General features: G+C 36.6%; 1 protein-coding gene across 1 annotated transcript; it reads left to right on the forward strand.

Annotated features, from left to right (window-relative positions):
* Window positions 1-5,210: 5,210 nt before the first annotated feature.
* On the forward strand, window positions 5,211-6,430 carry LOC138885915 (uncharacterized). Its single transcript, XM_070166917.1, has 3 exons — window positions 5,211-5,361; window positions 5,470-5,774; window positions 6,323-6,430. The coding sequence occupies exons 1-3, from the start codon at window positions 5,211-5,213 to the stop codon at window positions 6,428-6,430; spliced, it is 564 nt and encodes a 187-aa protein (XP_070023018.1).
* Window positions 6,431-22,478: the final 16,048 nt, after the last annotated feature.

A 22,478-nucleotide genomic window follows, 5' to 3' on the forward strand; every position in this document is an offset into this window, starting at 1 on the left:
TCCACAAGATATAATTTCTAAAGTACCTGTGACTCTAGCAGATATTCATGACTTTACAGAATGGTACCATAATCTATATCTAACTGAAATCCCATGGAGAGGTGAATACTACACTTGGACAAACAAGAAACAAGGAGATGATAGAGTCAGAAGCAGGCTGGATAGAACATTTGGAAATGATTGTTGGATGATGCAACATGGTCATCTTACTGTCAATTTTGAAGATCCCTTTATTTCAGACGATACACCAATGTTGATCCCCATTACTCACCCACCACTAACATCAAAGTACCCTTCAGATTTTTCAATGTTTGGGCTGATCACTCGGAATTTTCCCACATAGTGGCTGCAGGATGGAATCAAAATCACGTCAGCAGAAGAATGAAGAGTATATGATACAAGCTGAAAGAACGTAAACTAAGGTTCAAGCAACTGAATAAAGAGGAATACAAAGGAGTTACACAGATAATTGATCAAGAAAGGAATAAGTTGAAGAGCATACAAGTGCAAATGCACAATCAGTATACTGATTCACTAGGTGACCAAGAAAGGGATTGCTAGCAACAGTTGGAATCCTAGTCCCTAATTGAGGAAAGCATACTGCAGCAAAAAGCTCAAGCTAATTGGATTCAATTGGGAGATTCAAACAAGAAATACTTCTCAGCAATCATGAAAGAGAAGAAACAGAAGAAGCAGATCACTGAACTTAAATCACTAACAAGAAGGAACCTTAATGAAGCTGCTGATATCAAAGAGGAGCTTATGCAATTCTATAAAGCTCTAATGGGAACATCAGCCAAACATCTTCCCGTAGTTAATAGAATGGTTATGAAAAAAGGGCCAACCTTGACTCATCAACAACAAGTGGAGTTGTGTGCCGAAGTGACAAAGGAAGAGATACAACAACAACCACCCAGTATAATCCCACACGTGGGGTCTGGGGAGGGTAATATGTACGCAGACCTTACCCCTACCCCGAAGGGTAGAGAGGCTGTTTCCAAGAGACCCTCGACTCAAAAAAAAATAGGATTATGCTCAATAGGCAATGAGAAGGCTCCTGGAATAGATGGCTATAATGCAGTTTTTTTTCAAAAAGGCTTGGCCAATCATTAAGGAGGAGGTTTGCAATGCAATTAAAGAGTTCTTCTGGACAGGTATTATGTTTAAAGTAATTAACTGTACAACCATTACTCTGCCCCCCAAAGTACCTAATCCAGAAACAGTAAGAGAATACAGACCTATTTCTTACTGCATAATACTATACAAGCTGATTGCTAAGGTGTTAGCCAACAGAATGCAAATAGTGATGCCATGTATTATATCTGAAGTACAAGTAGGCTTTATTCCTGGAAGAAGATTCTCTGATAATATCATATTAGCTCATGAACTGGTTAAAGCTTATAATAAAAAATACATTTCTCCTAGGTGTATGATTAAAGTGGACATGATGAAAGTATATGACTCAGTTGAATGGGTATATATCGAACAGTTGATGGAGACCTTACAGTTCCCAACTAAGTTCATAAAATGGATCATGGCATGTGTGTCCTCTGTTAGCTACTCTATTTTAACTACAAGAAACCTGTCTTTTAGTGGCAATATTTAGTGGTGACTTTATTTATTGCTACAAATATCATATTTTTAGTGGCGACTCTAAAAAGTTGCTACTAAAGATTAAGTTTTAGTAGCGACATTCTTTGGTTGCCTCTAATATGTGCCACTAAATCCTGTAGGTTATTTGGAGCGACTAAGTCGCTACTACAATTAAAAAAATCACTTAACATTAATTAAATAACAAAGAGCAAAGGAAGAAACTAAAAGACTTATTAGCTAGCTGATATACCCAAACGAAGAAAGCTGATACCAAAGGGGTTTTCGTCTTCTGCATCTTCCTCCTCTCAATCTCTCTCAACCAAAGGGGTTTTCTGCCACTCCTATAAAACATATCCATCCAATTCCATCAAATCTCTTGAATCTATCCTTAAATCGCAAATGTAAACTGATACCTACCCAAAGTCCTAATCAGAAATTATATTCTCAAATTAGGTATGTGTTTGAATCATAAAAATAATTCTGGGTTTTTCTGATTTGAGCTTTCGATTTCGGAGAAAGGTAAGTTTTTTACTTAATTTTCTTTTGTTTATGATTTTTGGGGTTTTGATTTAAGGTGATTTGATAGCTGGTATTTTTTACGCGATTCTTTGGACGCGAAAGAGCAGTTTTCAACTGATTCTTTTGTTCTTTACGCGATTCTTTGTTCTTTACACGATTGTTTTTTCCCTTTTTGTTTATTTGGTTGGTTTATTTATTGTCTTTTTTTTACTGTGCTTGTTTATTTGGTTGGTTTATTTTTATTTTGATTTTTAAGTATGATTAATTTGATTTTTGATCCACAATTGAATCTCCAAATGCAAAAACTGCTTTTACAACTACGTTTTTAAGTACATGCAGCTAGCGAGAATGATTATTTCTTCTATTTCACCTTTAATTTCTCTGACCCATTTGAAAATATACAGGAATCAGAAGTAATTTTTCTTGAATAGCCATCGCCTGAAGCCCTTTCTGAGTGTCGACTGCTCTTTCGCTGGGTAAGTTGAAAACTTCTTTAGTTTCTCATTTTAAACAATAGGGATTTGAGACCTCACATTGATTGGAAAGATGGTCAATGGTTTACTAATGCTCGGGTATGGTCCCTTTGAATTCCTTTGGTTTTCAGGTCCTGTTGTTGCTTTTATTAAATCAGTTTACTATTATATTCTTTCTTTCCGAGTGGTCATAATGGCGGGTAGTAGTTCTATTGGTAGCTTGTATAATCCATCTACTGTTGTAAGTTGTAAATAGCAATGCACCAGTTTAATGTTGCAGCTGCCGCCTCCCCCCTTCCCCAAGTAACAAACCAAGCCAATGTGAGTGAAATCTGTTTATTTAAGTTGAAACATGAAAGCAGTGAATGCATCTCTATTGATGTTATCTTCATGCTCTAACAATGTGATCTTATATTTTTTTCTTCGGAAAAGGTCCAAAAATATCCTTGAACTATTCAAAATAGCTCAAAAATATCCTCCGTTTGTTTTTGGTGCCAAAAATATCCCTAGTCTATGTTTTGGCCCAAAAATGCCCCTAAACCGTTAGTTTTGCCACTAAAGCTGACATTAGTCCAACTAGATTAGAATTGCTTACGTGATCGTCCACCTAAGCAATCCATATGTGAAAATTATTTTTTCGAAAATTTTATTTTTCCAGAATTTTTTAATAAAATACAAAATCAACATTTATTCTGAAAAAGTAAAAAAAATTCGAAAAAAATATTTATTTCGGAATTTTTTAATTAAAATACAAAATCAACACTTATTCCGAAAAAAAGTAAAAAATTTACGAAAAACTTATTCTTGATTCGGGTTTATGATTTGATTAAAAAACTCCATTGTTCTCTTTTGTGAATTTATGATTAATTTGTGAATTTCGGAGTTATGTCTTTGAATGCTTTTGAATCCAGTAATAGCGTAGTTATGTCTTGGAACATTATCCGTGTATAATTTCAACCCCATTCTTTAGCTCCCAAAAAAAAAATTAACACACAACGTTTACAAGAAAAAAATTAAAACTTTATTTGTACAACAATAAAGACACTGGTTTCTTAATCCTAAACAAGTTGGGGTCGGTTATATGAATTCTCGATATCTATAATCATGAGAACAATGGAGTTTTTTAATCAAATCATAAACCCGAATCAAGAATAATTTTTTCATAAATTTTTTACTTTTTTCGGAATAAGTATTGATTTTGTATTTTAATTAAAAAATTCCAAAATAAATATTTTTTTTTTCGAATTTTTTTACTTTTTCAGAATAAATGTTGATTTTGTATTTTATTAAAAAATTCTGGAAAAATAAAATTTCCGAAAAAATTATTTTCACATATGGATTGCTTAGGTGAACGACCACGTAAGCAATTCTAACCTAGTTGGACTGCCATGTCAGCTTTAGTGGCAAAACTAACGGTTTAGGGGCATTTTTGGGCCAAAACATAGTCGGCAGGGATATTTTTGGCACCAAAAACAAACGGAGGATATTTTTGGACCTTTTCCATTTTTTCTTTAATAATAGGGACAAGGTTCTTAAACAGTGGGAACAATGAAGGAGAAGCTTGAAGCTAAGGCACTCAATGTTTTGCTTTTTGGTTATATGTAAATGTGTACAATGACAATGAAGTATTACGTAGTATATATGTGGAGGAACTTGAAGCTAAGGCACTCAATATTTTGCTTTTTGGTTATATGTATATGCGTACAATGAAATGGAAGTATTTACTATTTGGTTTAAGAAATTTTTTTGGTGTTTATTAAATACTATTGGATGATCTTATATATTAATATTAATATATAAGTTTCAGTTGCTAGATTAATATTAAAACTAGAGTAAATTATTCAACAGCGTTGTTAGAGTTGCCACTGATGGCTTATCATTTTTGTGGCAACTAAGTTGCCACTAACTGTCACTCTACAGTAGTGCTATTAGAGTTGCCACTAATAGTAAATTATTTATGTGGCAACTAAGTCGCCACTAAATGTCATTCTACCGTGTAGAGTGGCCAATGATGATTAATAGTATTTGTAGCGACTAAGTCTCCACTAAATGTTACTCTACAATAGTGCTATTAGAGTTGCCACTGATTATTAATAGTTTTTGTGGCGACTAAGTCACCACTAAATGTTACTCTACAGTAGCGACTTCAACAAAACCTGTTTGGTGGAGCTCTTTTTTGTGGCAAGTGCATTTAGTTTTTGTAGCGACTACATCGCCACAGAATGTATACATTCTGTGGCGACTTTGTTTTGTCGCCACTAGTAATATTCAGTAATGGAAGTACTTGCAACAGTTCTATAGTCGCTACTGTAAACAGTTAGTGGAGACTATTAATGAGTTTTTGGCGACTGTGGTCGCCGCTAAAAGGTGGCTTTCTTGTAGTGATGGCAATGAGAAAAGGTGTTAACTTTCTCCCTTCTTGCTTTAGTGAAATAAGGGGCGCTAACGCGACCTTCCTTCAGCAGGCTTCGCCCTATCTATTCATCTATTTTCTCAAATGGATTTTTAGGGATCTCTCTTGTTCATAGATCTTGAAACCAGATCAATATTCATTTCTCAATAGATCTATTTATCGATAGAAAGATATAGATCTCTATATGGATCAATTTGTTCAATGGTGAAGCAATGGAACCATTCCCAGCAGCAAAAGACCTAGGACAAGGGGATCCAATATCACCTTACCTATTTGCTAGAGCAATGGAGTATCTAAGTAGGCTATTGGGTAATCTCAAGCAGAACAAAAAGTTCAAATATCACCCTAGATGCGGGAAACTAGGTATAACTCATCTTAGCTTTGCGGATGACTTGTTGCTATTTGCAAGGAGTGACTTAAACTCTGTACAACAATTGAAATAATGTTTTCTAACCTTCTCTGGTGCTTCAGGGTTACAAGCAAATACCTCTAAGAGTGCAATATATTTTGGAGGTGTTACACCAAATATTCAGACAACCTTGTTACAGAGAACAGGGTATGCTCAACGGGAGATGCCCTTCAGATACCTGGGGATTCTTTTGGATACAAAGAAGCTTACATTGGCAAAATGGTTACCTCTCATAGACAAGACCACAGCAAAAATATCATCCTGGATAGCCAAGAAATTGTCATATGCTGGGAGAATTCAATTAGTGCAATCACTATTATTTGGCATGCAAACATATTGGGCCCAAATATTCATATTACCTGTCAAGGTAGTCAAATTGATTGAGGCATACTGCAGAAGTTATGTGTGGTCAGGAAGGAAATATCATCACAAAAAAGGCATTGTTGGCCTGGGAAAGAGTATGTCTACCTAAAGCAGCTGGAGGCTACAACATCACCAATATAGAAGTGTGGAATAAAGCAGCAATAGCAAAGACATTCTGAGATATAGCACATAAGGCAAATAAAATGTGGATAAAATGGATTCATCTCTATTATATCAAAGGACAAAACATCTACGAAATGAGCATACCAAACCAGGCAAGCTAGATGGTAAAGAAGATATTGGGGGCAAGGGATGATATCAAGCAAATACAAAGGCCTACTGTACAGAAGAAAACTATTATCAGATACATCTATAATCAACTGCTAGGGGATCATCCTAAGTCGAATGGAGGAGGTTGATATATCATAACAGAGCCAGACCTAAAGCTACCTTCACTCTATGGTTGCATTGTCATGGGAAACTTGCTACTACAGACAGAGCGCAAATGGGGTATCAATGTGCAATCACTTTGTGTGTTGTGTCAAGTATCAGATGAAAACAGAGATCACCTCTTTGGGAATGCAGTTTTTCAAGAGGATTGTGGAGCAGACTACTACAGTGGTTGTAAATGCAAAGTCCAATAGGACAGACATGGACTGATCTCTTCACATGAATAATGCAGAAGACTAAAGGGAGAACAACTACAACGAAGATCATCAAAATGACATATACAGAGTTTCTACATGCAATATGGAAGGAAAGAAACAACAGAATTTTCAAAGGAGAAACTAGATATCAAGAGAGCATAGCTAGAGAGATAGCATGTGTCTGTAATATTAGAGGCACAAGTGATATAAGGAACCAGCTACAGAAGTTGAGCTTTTAAAGATGCAATCCATAGCCTAGCTTACATATATAGAATTAGACTGCTGGATAGAAGAATCAATAGGAGGTAGGAGTTAGATTGTTTGTTTTCTCAGAGAAGCTAGATGTGCATAGCTATGCTTGTTTTGTAATGACTTCACTGGTGATTAATATAATATTTTAATTACCAAAAAAGGTGTTTCTTGCAGATCTGCTGGCGATACCACCCAACAGAGATATTGACTTCTGTATTGATTTGGATCTGGGCACTTAGCCTATTTCTATTCCTCCATATCATATGGCACTGCCGAAGTTGAAGGAATTGAAGGAGAAGATGCAATATTTATCAGATAAGGGCTTCATTAGACCTAGTGTCTCGCCCTAGGGTGCGCCCATGTTGTTCGTGAAGAAGAAGGATGGGTCGATGAGGATGTGTATAGACTATTAACAGCTAAACAAAGTCACTATCAAGAACAAGTATCCTTTGCCGAGGATTGATGACTTATTTGATCAGCTTCAGGGTGCCAAAGTATTTTCGAAGATTGATTTGATGTTTGGCTACCATCAGTTGAATATTAAGGCATCTGATATCCCTAAGATGACTTTTTGAACTTGTTATGGGCATTATGAGTTCCTAGTTATGTCATTTGGATTGACAAATGCCCCGACAAAATTTATGGATTTGATGAACCGGGTGTTTAAGCCCTACTTGGATTCTTTTGTGATTGTATTCATTGATGATATCTTCATCTACTCCCGCAGTCGAGAGAAGCATGGGCAGCATCTTTGGATTGTACTCCAGCCTTTGAGGGATAGCTAGTTATATGTCACATTTTCAAAGTGTAAGTTTTGGTTAGACTCAATCGCCTTTTGGGTCATGTTGTATCGACAGAGAGAATAAAGGTGGATCCTAAGAAGATTGAGGCGGTTCAAAACTGGCCTAGACCTACTTCAGCTACAAAGATCTCGAGTTTCCTAGGTTTGGAAGGTTACTACGCCAGTTCGTGGAGGGTTTTTCGTCCATAGTACCCCTATTGACTAGATCGACCCAAAAGGGTGCCCCCTTTAGATGGTCGAATGAGTGTGACTTGAGCTTTCAGAATCTCAAGACTGCTTTGACTACGATGCTAATGTTGATGTTGCCCACCGGTTCAGGATACTACATGGTGTATTATGACGCTTCTCGTATTAGGATCGATGCAATATTGATGTAGGATGGCAGAGTGATTGCATATGCATCGCAGCAGTTGAAGGAAGGTTCATGAGAAGAATTACCTTGTTCATGACTTAGAGTTGGTAGCTATTGTTCATGCGCTGAAGATTTGGAGGCACTATCTTTACAGCGTGTCATGCGAGGTATTCACGAATCATCGGAGTCTACAATATTTGTTCAAGTAGAAGGATCTCAACTTGAGGCAGAGGAGATGGTTGGAACTGTTGAAAGACTATGATATCACAATTTTGTATCATCATAGGAAGGCCAATGTGGTGGCCGATGCCTTGAGTAGAAAGGCAGTGAGTATGGGTAGCCTTGCGTATATCCCAGTTGGTGAGAGACCGCTTGTAGTAGATGTTCAAGCTTTTGACCAATCGGTTTGTGATATTAGATGTTTCAAAGCCCAGTCATGTTCTAGCTTGCACAATCATTCAGTCTTCCTTATATGAGCACATAAGAGAGCGCCAATATGATGATCCCCATTTGCTTGTCCTTAAGGACACGGTGTGTCATGGTGGTGCCAAGTAGATTACTATTGGAGATGATAGGGTTTTGAGGATCCAAGGTCGTATTTGTGTGCCCAATGTGGATAGATTTCGTGAGTTGATTCTTGAGGAGGCCCACAGTTCCCGCTATTCTATTCATCCGGGCGTCACTAAGACGTACCAAGACTTGCGGTAGAATTATTGGTGGACGAGGATAAAGAAGGATATAGTTGCATATGTAGATCGGTGTCTAAATTGTCATCAAGTTAAGTACGAGCATCAGAGATCTGGTGGTTTGCTTCAGAAGCTAGAGATTCCTGAGTGGAAGTGGGAGCGTATCACTATGGATTTTATTGTTGAACCTCCATGGACTCATAAGAAGTTTGATGCGGTATGGGTCATTGTGGACAGGTTGACCAAGTTGGGACATTTCATTCTAGTGGAAGTTACCTATTCTTCATAGTGGTTAGCTAAGATTTACATTTGCGAGATCATCCGTCTTCACGGTGTGCCCGTGTCTATCATTTATGATCGAGGTACGCAACTCACCTCACACTTTTGGAGGGACGTACAATGTGAGTTGGGCATGCAAATTGAGTTGAGCACAACATTTCATCCCCAGACGGACGAATAATCCGAGCGCACTATTCAGATATTGGAGGATATGATTCGCGATTGCGTTAAGGATTTCAGGGTTCTTGAGATCAGTTCTTGCTGCTTGTAGAGTTTGCCTATAACAATAGCTCGCAGTCGAGCATTTTTATGGCTCTCTATGAGACATTATACGGGAGGAGATGTCGTTCACTAGTTAGATGGTTCGAGCCAGGGAGGCTCGGTTGTTGGGTATGGATTTAGTACAGGATGCCTTGGATAAGGTCAACATTATTCAAGATCGACTTCGCACCGCTCCGTCTAGGCAGAAGAGTTATGTCGACTATAGTGTTTGTGATGTTGCATTCATGGTTGGAGAAGTTATTGCTCGGGGTTTCACCTATGAAAGGTGTGATTAGGTTCCGAAATAAGGGAAAGTTGAGCCCTAGGTATATCGGACCCTTTGAGATTCTTGAGAGAGAGGGTGAGGTGGCTTACAAGCTCCCTTTTCCACGAAGTTTATCGGCAGTTCATTCGATGTTCCATGTATCCATGTTCAGGAAGCATCACGGTGATCCGTCCCATGTGTTAGATTTCAGCTCGGTCTATTTGGACAAGGATTTGACTTATGAGGAGGAGCCGATAATTATTAGCCTGGCAGGTCCGACAGTTGAGGTCTAAGAGTTATCCTTCAGTTTGAGTGCAGTGCAGGGGTCAGCCGATCGAGGCCACTACATGGTAGTTCGAGTCGGACATGAAGAGTAGATATCCACACCTATTCACTGTAAGCACGTGATTTTTGCCCAATATGAGAATTACTCCCAAAAAATTCAAAAAAATAAAGTAATTTTCTTGGTGTGCAATTTTGTGATGTTTTGTGATATTTTGGATAATTATTTGTATTTGTCTGTGTTTGTTTATTTGCTAAATTAATAAAAAATACAAAAATATGTCGCATCTTGCATATAGGATTTAATTCTACAATTGTTAGTAATTAAATTTGTTTTACAAAAATTAAAAATTACAAAAATAGGCATCGTTTGCATTTTTAGCATTTAATGTCCAAATATACAATTTTATGCTTAATTAATACTTAATTGTGCGTTAATTGTTATTGGGAGTTAATTTGCGCTTTTATAACTTAATTTAGTTCTTAATAATAGTTTAAGTATTTTTATAATTTAGTTTTAGAAAAAATAAAAGAAGAAAAGAGAGCGAAAATATAAAGAAAGTCGGAATTAGGCCTCTTCTTCAATTTCAAGCCATAGGCCCAAAAAATGGCCCAATCTTCCCTACGACCCAGTCCATTTCGAACTGGGTCGACCCAGTCCAGTACCAACAACCCAACTCCCCCTCTTCATTTTCATTTTTTCATTTTTTACAAAACAAAAAAAAAACAAAACAAAAAACAAAAACAAAGAAGAAGAAAACCCTAACACTAACTCACCCGCCCCCATCCCCTCTCTTCTTCTTCATCTTCCCCAAAGCTCCAAAAACCATGGCTGCCCCTCTCTCATTCCCTTCATCCCCACACCACACACACAACCACGTCGACAACACACACTCACATATAACCATGGAGACGTAGCACGCACACAATCCGCGGCTTCACCAACATGAACGACCATCCATGTTCGATTCCTCCATTGTCGCTTCTGTTGCATCGTCTGCTTCTTCTGCTGCTGCTGCACGTCGAGCAGTTGGTTCGAAGCCACTCCATCGCCACTGTTTTGTCGTCAACCAAGTAGACCACGCTGCTGCTTCTTCGTCGCAGCTGCTGCCCGTGTCCGCCATTGACGCAGCCATTTCTGCTCCTTCACCTGCTGCTCGACGTGCGCTGCTGCCTCTTCGCCATGACCAGCACTGCTGTTCACGTTTTTGTTACTGTGTTGCTGCTATTCCGTCGCTGCTGCCTTCCTTCTCGCGTCTAGCCATGGCTTCTACTGTTCACGCAGCTGTGGCTGCATCGTCACTTCATATTCTTCGCGAAAACCCTCCCAATCACGCAGCAACTGCTGCTGCTCACGTTTCCGCCATGGACGAGCAAGCTTTGATGCTGCCATGGCCAGCTGCGGACTGCTGCTCCTTCCTCTCCATCTTCTTCGTTTATTCGTCGTTGTTTCGAATCGGTTAGTTGGTTTATGTTTCCAAATTTCGTCCATATTGTTTTGTTGTTCGTCGTTTTTCGGATTCAAAATCGATAAATGATTCAATGTTTGTTTTGTTTGTCCGTAGTTGAAATAATTTTAGTTTGTTCATATGTTTCGTTAAATTAATTTTCAGATTTCAAATAGAAGTTTAATTAGTTGTTTTCATGTTTATTTCATGTTTGTATTATTGTTTAAGTAAGTATTTGTTAGTTTGATGTTTGTTAGATTCAAATTGAAATTTAATCAACTATTTCTTCAATTTGTTTCATGTGTTTATGTATTGTTAGAAATTGTTAATATTGTTAAGTTCAAGTTTAAGTTCATAATTGTTTCTTCGTCGATCTTGTTATTTGTTTAAAGAATTTAGTTGTATTAAAGGAATATATTGTTTTAATCGTTTAATCCGTCATGTTTGTTGTCTTAAAATAGATTCATTCATGTTCATACTTTGTTTGGATGATCTTGAATCCGAATTTTGTATAGTTTGATTTCTTGTTTACCATTTATGATTATTGCTTGAATTGTTCTCATAATCTTGTTTTAAGTTTAATATAAGAATTGTTTGTTGTAATGTTGTTAGAGTTGATTTTAAGTTCAATATGATTGAATTTAGAAATCTTCATACTTTGATTGTTGTTGTTGTTGAATCCGAAAATAGGATTGTTTGTTGCTAAAATATTGTTCAATCAAATTTTAGTTGTTCTTTGTTGTTCAATTCGTGTTCATGTGATTTGTTGTTGAAATGTTGTTAAAATCGTGTTCATGTGATATTGTTGTTATGATGTTCATCCATGTTCATATTGTTGTTTGAACATTGTTAGAAATTGATCATATTGTCTATATTTTGGTTAAGTTTGATTAATTGATGTGTTATAGCTGATGGGTAGTTTGGTAAATTTGTAATACGTTCAGGGGTAGTTTGGTAATTTCAGTAAGGTCGGAAGGGGTAGTTTAGGAATTGTACATTTTGAAATTGTTTATTTGAAGCATGGGGGACAAAATGAAATGGGGTGGGTTGTGATATGATTATTTAATATAAAGGGGGGACAAGATTTAAATTAAAGGGGAATCTTGCATTATTTTAAATAAAGCATGGGGGACAAAATATAATGGGGTGGTGTGATATGTTTATTTAATGTAATGGGGATGAGTGGAAAGATAATGGGTTGGGTAGAGAAAAAGTATTGATTTAATTGATTAAAAGATTTATGGGATGGGATTATATATATGTGAAGTCTTGAACACAAGACATAAAAAAGATATAACAAGAAATAGGGAGAGAGATACGAAGAAAATACACACACAGATAGAGAGAAAAATTCCGAAAAATATTTAAGCTTTCAAAATAAAAATAAAACTAAAAAAAAATCTACTGCTTTCTTTCTTTGTTTGAAATTAGTATTAATGGTTGTTATTTCATTTAAAGCTTAAAGCTTTTGTTTTTGGGATTACTACTCCACCGGTCTGTTACTGGGTTGTTACTGTTGCTGGGCAGTTGTTGCTATTGTACTGTTATTATTGCTGCTGATTCTCATCATCATTTTCTTTTGCTTCCAATATCAGGTACATATCTGAAAATTCATGTCATGAAAAGCTTCAACATGGCAAGTAAATGAAGTTTGATTATAAGGATGTCTGCTACTCATTTAAATTTCATTAGTTTAAGTTTCAGTTTTGTTTTAGTTGGTTAATATAGTATTAAATCAATTGGTAGATTAGTTCTCTTTCTTAATAACAAATGGCTTAGTTATTTTAGGAACGCGATCAACTCATTTCTTTTAATATATGAAATAATGTCAATGATTTTTTACAAAATATAGAGTTAGTGTTTGCAAATATTCGCATAGGCAGAATATAAGAATTGGTTTATTTATCTCAAACCCAATCTTCGTAAGCAAAATTAACCAAACAATTATAACCTCGGACTAAAAACAAGTGGTGTAAAAGAAGGATGAGATTTATAGATTGTAACATTTTAAGTCAAAAAATGTGTAAATAGCGTTTGCTCCAAATATAACAATGAAAATTCTTCAAAAAATATTACTTCATTTATTAAATCAATTGTTTTTCCTAAGTTTATACGCAATTCGCTTTTTTGGGTAGATAAATATTGTATTTACCATAAAAATGGTAGTATTAATCACACGTTATTTATTTTTATTTTATTTTTATTTTTCTCTTTAAACTCATGGTTTTTGAGGAATATAATTCACACGTAAAAATATAATTTGCGGTCAACACTTAATGAATTGTGAATTCTTTTCAAGAAATTTAGAGGCATCTCAAATAGTGATTTCTCATGACTGTTACATTTAAAAATAGATGGATGCAATAAACATTTGTAGAGAATTTATATTACTGTCAAGAATATTTGCATAATTAAGGATGTGTTCGCGTGACTTGATTATACTTCTAAAGGCGATTCGGATTATGCGTTCGCGCAACTTCGAGCAAATTTTTAATAAAAGGGGTTCTTCGGAGATCATCAATATTAATTTCATATAACCCGAGATGTGCAGTTCACTATTTAATCATACAAGAGCAACAAACGTTCTTAATTTTATTTAAGCGCAATTTCGAACTTAAGTCTATTTTTATAATAATAAAAAAAATCGAAAAAAATAATAATTATATTATCAATATCATTGTGTATACGTGCGCGTGACACAACTCCGCATGTTTTAAAAATATAATTTATAACACGAATATACGTACGCGTGATTCGATTCAAAGAAGGGTCTTTAAATATAAATAGAAGCGGTAACAATAAAATCATGCAATAAAAATGTATTTTACAAATCAAAATAATCAAGCCGAATATAACAGTTGAGCGACCGTGCTAGAACCACGGAACTCGGGAATGCCTAACACCTTCTCCCGGGTTAACAGAATTCCTTATCCGGATTTCTGGTGCGCAGACTGTTAAATAGACAGAGTCATATTCTCCTCGATTCAGGGATTAAAACCGGTGACTTGGGACGCCTTAAAATTCCCAGGTGGCGACTCTGAAACAAACAAACAAATCCCGTTTCGACTGTCCTTTAATTGGAGAAAACTCCCTACGCACCCTCGCGGGGGCGGAAAAAGGAGGTGTGACAGCTCTGGCGACTCTGCTGGGGAACAGAATGTTAGAAACCCAGAACCACTAGTTCAGGGTTCAAGAATTCGAGCTTAAAATAATTGTTATAGTTGGCTTTATTTATTATCTGATTTTTTTTACATGATATATGCCCAATGTGCTAAATGACACTTTTACCGCTTTAATATTATTTGAATTATGAATATATACAACTGCTACGAAACCCCCTTCTTTCTGAGTCTTCTAAATTTATGGTGCACACGTGCGCGTGGCCCACCTTTCTGTTAAAGTCATACCAAATAAGACGAAGTTGGGACAAGTAACTAGGCCGGGTAGACTTTCGTGCTCCCGGTACGTTGCCCCCGCTTCGGCTCAAACTGTCCGTTTGGGTAAGCCATGGCTAGATCAATATGCCTCAGGTTTTTTTCACTTAGAATAACTCAGCTTCATGCCGGATCCCTAGTAAGAGCGATTGTTTGCATCACGTGCATTTGACTTTGGAGACTCAACACAGGGGTTGGGTCTGTCTAGGACAGGTGTACCAAAAAAATGACCATCCTGATGCATCTTACTTGCTGCTACTTGTGCATTTATTTGATCCGGATTTGTGTGTTGACTGACTTTTGAATATCATGAATAATATTTTAAAATTGAAAAAAAAAGAAATAGCGGTTAGGGAATTGACTGTTTATTTTTGAAAAAAAAAAAAAAAAAACAATGCCCAAATACTGTCAAAACTCTGCCGAAATTTTGAGAAAAATGAAAAAAAAAGAAGTTTTATTAGTTTGTTTTATTAAAACTAAAGAAAAAATAGAAAGAAAAAAAAATCGTTGTTCTGTCTTATTTTTCAAAAAATAAAAAATAAATATATATATATATATATATATATATATATATATATAAAGGAAAATAGTTTGTCTTCCCCTGAAAAATGACAATGAAAAAGAGTCTTACTTTTAAAATAATTTTTTTTATTCATTTCTGAAAAATTCAAAATAATAAAATAAAAAGAGTCGCGTTGAAAGTGGTTTTATTATTTGTTGCAAATATATATATATATATATATATATATATATATATATATAAATCCAAAAAGTTTTTCTTTATTTCCAAAAATGTATATATATCTTTATTTGTTGCAAAAATATTTGTCCTGCCAAAAAGTCTAGAAAAGTTTTTTTTTAGACTCCCAATTTTCAAAACAAAAAATCCAAAAATATTTTCCATTATTGACTTCTTTAAGAAAGTCTTTTTAATTATTAAAATAAAAATATATATATATATATATATATATAATAAAATAAAACAAATTCGAAAATATTTTCCTTCTTCTTTAAAAGTTGAAAAGAAAATTCAAAATTCGAAAAAATATTTTTTTTAGAAAGCATTTCTTTTATTAAAGGTAAAATTCCAAAAAAATATTTTCTTTCTTCTTTGAATAGGAAAAAACAAAACAAAAAAAATCTTCCTTTTACTTTTGAAATTCTCAAAGTTCAAATCAAAAGAAAAGGAATTCTTAGAAGTCTTTCTTTCAAAAAGAAAATCAATCAAAAATCCAAAAGAAAAAAAATATATATATACTTCATTTCTTCTTTTAAAGCAGTTCTTTTACAAATTCAAAAAAAAAATTTAAAATTAGTTTATTTACTTTATTCATGACCTGCCCGAACTACGCGGGTTTGATTCTCACCGGATGTGAGATACGTAGGCAACCCTCATCGGGTCCAACCCCATCTTTTTGCTAAAATAGCCAAAAACCAATAAATAAATAAAAACGTGTCAAAATTTTAATTTTGTCATAAATAAGTCGGGTGGTGTCTAACGTCCCCTGTTGCTAAAAATAGCCGGAAAAAAAAATATGTAAATTTTAATTTTGTCATAAAGAAGTCGGGCGACGTTGTTTTATCAAGACATAGCTGAATGTTCCCGAAAGGGACGCCGGAAGGCTGACTTTGCATAAACAGCCACCTTTGGGTTATTTTTTAAAATTTGGTCCAGTTGACCCACACAGCCTTAAAAAATCTTCGTCCCCGAGGAGCTGAAGGTCCGTGTTGCAACACCTGGTTTTTATTGTAATTTGAAAAAAAAACAAAGAGTCAACGGTCAGGTGAATTTTTTTTTAGTCAAAAATAAGCCGAGCTAGCTTCGACAGTGTCTTAAACCGTTCTTGCCGAAATAGCCTTAGAGTATCTTTCAGTTGTCGAAAGGTTATTTTTGTAAAAGAACGGACAAGTTTGTTAAGTGTCAAAATAATCCTCCCTGGCCTCAAAATTCATGCAAGATTTGGAAGAGGCCACATTGGCAAAAAATAGCCGTTTGGTTGCATTTGTCAAACGGGGAAAGGAAGCTGGCCTTTTTGTTTTAAGGTTACAAATCTTTAATTAGAATATGTGGGTTGTTTGATTTTTCAGTTTATTTTAATATGAAAATTGAAAAAAAAAGATTAGTATTGCTTATCTTTTATTGGTCCGAACTACGCAAGGTCTGATTCATGCGGGGTCATGATACGTAGGCAATCTCCATAAGATTTGACCACAACAAATAATGAAAAAATGAATGAAAAAAAAATTGGAAAAAAAAATGTTGCTAGTAATAAGAACCGACTGAGTCCATTCTAACATGTTTTATTTTGAATTGTGAAGAAAGTTGAGTTGGTCGGTTTGTTCAGAGGGTTCAACAAGAGTCTACTGTGCCGGAAAAAAATAGAATACTGAAACAGCAAATGACCGGAGTGTGTCAAGCATGGGCCAGTGGGCAAGGACAGCCTCGTCATGAGTCACAATTTGCAACACAACAAGAGCAGTACCACTCTCCTAAGTACCACCCGTACTCGTTAGATCTTCCTTCAAAGATTGAAGAGCCTGCCCGAAAGATGGTACAAGAAGAAATGACCCAAAGGGTGAAAAACTTAGAACAATGGTTGAAAAACATGCAAGGGTTGTCTGGCCAAAAGAGTGTTGCCTTCAAAGATCTATGTATGTTCCCCGATGTCCACTTGCCGCCTGGTTTCAAGACTCCCAAATTTGAAAAGTACGATGGACATGGAGATCCCATTGCCCACCTGAAAAGGTATTGCAATCAACTGAGAGGTGCGGGAAGAAATGAAAGAATTGTTGATGGCTTATTTTGTGGAAAGCCTTACGGGAGTAGCTTCCGAATGGTTTATGGATCAAGACACGTCTCGCTGGTATGTCTGGGACGACATGGCACAAGCATTTGTCAAACAGTTCCAATACAGCATCGACATTGCCCCAGACCGCATTTCCCTTTCAAACCTGAAGAAGAAACCAAGTGAAAGTTTCAGGGAATATGCCATTAAATGGAGAGAGCAAGCAGCTCGAGTTAAGCCACCCATGGATGACCACGAGCTAATAACTGTCTTCCTTCAAGCGCAAGAGCCAGATTACTTTCAGAACATGATGTCCGCAGTTGGCAAATCCTTTTCAGAAGCAATCAAAATGGGAGAAATAATAGAGAATGGTCTTAAGACAGGAAAAATTATAAGTCAAGCAGTTTTTAAAGCTGCAACTCACGCTGTCCGGGTTGAGTCTGATAATTTTTGCGACACAAATGAGAAGATTGAAGAAATCATGATGACATCAGGGTCAAGAAGAGGTCCTAGGAGAACATCTCGAAGGTATGAGCAGCCTCCTAAAGTTATCTATGAATCCCCTGAGCAATATTATCCCCCTCAGAACCCACAACACTCTATTGTTCCACCTCAGTATGTTGCCCGGCCACCAAAACTTCCCAGAAGGCGAGCACGAGCATCACAAAATCTCCATAAGCCTCCACATAACTTTCAGGTGCCCTATAACCCACATCCAAGCCAGAAGTATAAAGGGGAACGAAGGTTGAAAGATAATTTTACACCAATAGGAGAGTCCTATGAAAGCTTATTTGAGAGGTTAAAGCATCACGACATGATTGCATCTATTCCTCCAAATCATCTGGACCCACGTGCAAGAAGCTTTGACCCTTCTAAAAGGTGTGAATACCATTCCAATGCCCAGGGGCACAATGTTGAAAGTTGTCGGGATTTGAAAAAAGAAATAGAAAGGATGATACAGGAAAATCTGATTGTGATCCAAGGTAATGACACCCAGAATATCGCGCAGAATCCTTTACCTGCGCATCATGATGCACACTTTATGGGGAGGATGCCTGGTGACATGGGATTTTAGAGTCATCCCGGAAAGCCGCTAACTGATGATAGTGATATCGAAGTTGGAAATGGTCTGGACAATACTGCAAAGCTCAGTGGCTAAAGATGCCAACTTTGATAAAATGGGAGGACACTCCGTTCCTTGGTTAGCAAGAGAGAAGCTTGTGGTGGCTTATTTTGTTGTCATTTCTGTTGTCCGGATTATTCTTAGGGTTGTAATCCGAATATTGTCTTGTGTCAAACCTTCTTATCTTTCCATTTTTGTCGTATCAGTTTGTTTAAGTCTCGTTGATGTTGTGTTAAGATTTTATTCTGGTTGTTTTGTTTGTTTTTCTAACCATTTCGCCGGAAGTCTAATACAAAAGCCGGTCTTTTATTATTTCCAGTCATCTTTTTATTTAGTCCTTTTGTCATTTTCGTTCAATGCCGATTCTAGGGACATGACATGCGCACACAGTTTGGGCCTAGTCTTTAAAGTTAATCATAAAACCCTGGAGAGGTGATCAAAGCATTTAAGGGAAATAAGAACGGTTTGAGATTATTTGAAGCCCGAGTCATGTGGAACTGGGGCAAGTAAAACACAAAGAAAACCGCTAAATGCAAGATTCGCCAAATTGGCATGAGGGTCGTTCATAAGAGTGAGAATGTCGCTCAGCAGTGCTTTAGAGATGACAAATGAAAAGCAAGTGTTTAACATAATTGTCAAGACCAGCACCGTCGGAAGAGACTATAAATCTATGTTCAATTATGTTGTTTGCACTTGGCATGTTTTGAAGACTGGAATGACGAAGGCATTTTGTTCTGCTACCTAAACACTTTATCCTTCGTTACCCCTTTTGAGCCTTATTTTATTTTCTTTCATACCCCTCGTTCGGAATCAATAGCAATGACTAGGAAATACGAGCCTAGAAGGTAAAGAAAAGAAAAAAAAATCAACAAAAAACGAAAAAAGAGAACAATGATAAAAAAAAATGAAAAAAAAACAAAAGAAAGTCAAATGAAAAAAGAGGAATTGGGAACTACGTTTGACCTGATTCCTCAAAGAGGATACGTAGGCGCTTCACAGCTCGGTCATAGGGTGCATAGTGCGCATAATGTGCGTAATATGCATAGTGTAACAAAAAATAAAAATATATATAATAATAAATAATCCCCAAGCAAGAAACTGGGGCAAAGGTTGCGCTTGTTGTAAACAAATATGATTTCGAAGGTTGTAATTTTGAACCCCAAATTTGATTTGTTTTTGAGCCTTTAATACCCTTTCTTTCTAAGCCTATCCAAAAAACCCACATTACGGTCCAAAGAAAGACCTTCTGACCAGTCTGCAAAAGATGCCAAGTCAGACAAATGAGAATCTTACCGACGAACATAACATTCTGTTCCACAGCAGAAAGGACTCTAATCTCCAGCAGAGAGAGTCATACCGGCAACACTCCAAATCCCCAGCTAGAAAGTGATATAAATGAGAGAGTCTTATCGGTGAAAATCTTCACGGACACCATAAGGCGATGAAAGCTGAGAGAAAAACCAAAATGAGAGAGACTTGATGGTGAAAACCTTTTGGGCACTACAAGTCGAATAAGATTGGGAATCAGATGGAGGATAGTCAAGGGAAGATCTTGAAAGACGATTGACGACGGAGGATAGGCCACATATGCATGTCATGACCATTAGAGTCGGTGTCTGCGTTTGATAGGTTTTTATTTATAATTTCTTTTGTTAAAGAGTCATCATTTTCCTTTGTCTTTTATTCTGTTCCTTTTTATCTTTCTTCTTTCATAGAAAATTCCCCAGTAGAGTCTGTTTGGTCAGAACCAGTGGGAAATGACTTCAAAATAAGCCATCAGCTTTCCAAGATAAGATCTGACTAATACATCCAAGTGATATAGTCAGCAAGGAACAAGCGTGAGGCTAGTATCAAAAATGATATCCCCAGCAAAAGGGAATTGACAAAAAGATCAACGAGTGTCAAGAGGGATATCCTTGCCGAAATAAGAGGTTATTAAAACCTCAAGGCCAAGGCCCGTGGACAAACAAGGAGAGCAATAAGCATGATTTGGGAAATTCATGCGAGACTAAAAGGTCGGGAAAATGAAAGTCTCCGAGCCATGCCACTAAAGAAGAGGGATATCCCCAGCAGAAAAGGATTATCCCCAGCAAATAATATCATCCACCAGCAAGTTGTGGAACGCAGAGCAAGGAAGGAGAAAGGGAAAAGCCATCCGAGTGAAGTATCACAGCCAACTACCACGCTTTAAGCTAACAAATTTTTGATTTGAAATAGGTAAAGGAAATGGCATTGATGACGGAAAGGCATGCCATAAAAACAAAAGATTATCAAACTGGGGCAGAAAATTTTCTTTTCAATTAGAAAATTTTCTGGAAATTAGGTACCCATCTGGGGAATAATAAAGATAACACCAAGGAAGTGGTCTTTGAACCAGTGTTGCCCCAACATAATAAGTTTCAATGGAGGAAGTTATCCCCAACAGACAGAATAAAGGGATGACGCTTGTGTCAGAAAAGCAAAAAGCCATTATCATCCCCAGCAGCTTCCACAAGAATGAAGCATCGATTTGAAGGGATAAAATTCCCCAGCAGCGTTATCCTCAACAACGTTATCCCAAGAAGATAACACTTTTATCCCCAGCAGTGTTGAAAAAAAAAAGAAAAAAAAACAACAAATTTGAAGGAGGGGAAGAAAGGAGACTCCCACAGTGGTATTATCCCCGGAAAGCAAGAACAAAGCAGCGCAAAGGAAGGAGAAAAGAGAAAAGAAGAAATTACGAAGGTAAGTTTCTCAAATCATTGATCTTTACTACATTTTTCTCCTAGGATAAAAAGTCCTAGTCTGATGAATTTACCTCCCGATACAATCTTGGTCCGATGAAATTTTTCTCCCAAGATAAGATATCAAATCTTAGTCGGATGAATCTTTCTCCTAAGATCACAACAAAATGGACCTAGTCTGACGATTTATCTCCTAGAGTCAAAATCTTGGTCTGATGAAATTGTTCTCCCAAGATAAAATCTTAGTCGGATGAATCTTTCTCCTAAGATCACAACAAAATGGACCTAGTCTAACGATTTATCTCCTAGAGTCAAAATCTTGGTCTGATGAAATTGTTCTCCCAAGATAAAATCTTAGTCGGATGAATCTTTCTCCTAAGATCACAACAAAATGGACCTAGTCTGACGATTTATCTCCTAGAGTCAAAATCTTGGTCTGATGAAATTTTTCTCCCAAGATAAAATCTTAGTCGGATGAATCTTTCTCCTAAGATCACAACAAATGGACCTAGTCTGACGATTTATCTCCTAGAGTCAAAATCTTGGTCTGATGAAATTGTTCTCCCAAGATAAAATCTTAGTCGGATGAATCTTTCTCCTAAGATCACAACAAATGGACCTAGTCTGACGATTTATCTCCTAGAGTCAAAATCTTGGTCTGATGAAATTTTTCTCCCAAGATAAAATCTTAGTCGGATGAATCTTTCTCCTAAGATAAGATATCAAATCCTAGTCTGATGAATTTTCTCCTAGGATAATAATTAAAAAAAATGAAAAAATTGAAAAAGAAGTCAGGCGTCCACCTGGAGAATGAGGATGAAAAATCGAAGAAGAAATCAGGCGCCCACCTGGAGAACAAGGGTAAACAGTTGAATTATTAGAAATCAGGCGTCCACCTGAAGAACAAGGAAGGACAGTTGAAATAGCAATCAGGAATCCACCTGGAGAACAAGGAAGAAGAGTTGAAATATCAGAAGTCAGGCGTCCACCTGGAGAACAAGGAAAAGCACCAAAACTGGGGCAGAAGATTTTCTGCCATGGTCGAAAATTTTCTCGGAAGAACGAGGAAATCAATTCAAGTTTTAAGAGATAGCAAGACGACACGATTCGAAGAAAAACAGTCGGAGGTAAGACAATTCCAAGATATTTTGGGTTCATCCGCCCTCGAATAGGATCTTTTGGGTTCATCCGCCCTCGAATAGGATCTTTTAGGTTCATCCGCCCTCGAATAGGATATTTTTGGGTTCATCCGCCCTCGAATAGGATCTTTTGGGTTCATCCGCCCTCGAATATGATATTTTAGGTTCATCCGCCCTCGAATAGGATCTTTTGGGTTCATCCGCCTTCGAATAGGATATTGTTGGGTTC

This window comes from Nicotiana sylvestris, chromosome 2 (genome assembly GCF_000393655.2).
Source record: "Nicotiana sylvestris chromosome 2, ASM39365v2, whole genome shotgun sequence".
Classification (NCBI taxonomy): domain Eukaryota; kingdom Viridiplantae; phylum Streptophyta; class Magnoliopsida; order Solanales; family Solanaceae; genus Nicotiana; species Nicotiana sylvestris.

Coding starts and splice junctions, on each gene's coding strand:
- LOC138885915 (XM_070166917.1), top strand. CDS start 5,211: ATGGAACCATTCCCAGCAGCAAAAGACCTAGGACAAGGGGATCCAATA. Junction 5,362..5,469: donor CCCTAGATGCGGGAAACTAG/GTATAACTCATC, acceptor CTGGTGCTTCAG/GGTTACAAGCAAATACCTCT. Junction 5,775..6,322: donor TATTCATATTACCTGTCAAG/GTAGTCAAATTG, acceptor GTCAAGTATCAG/ATGAAAACAGAGATCACCTC.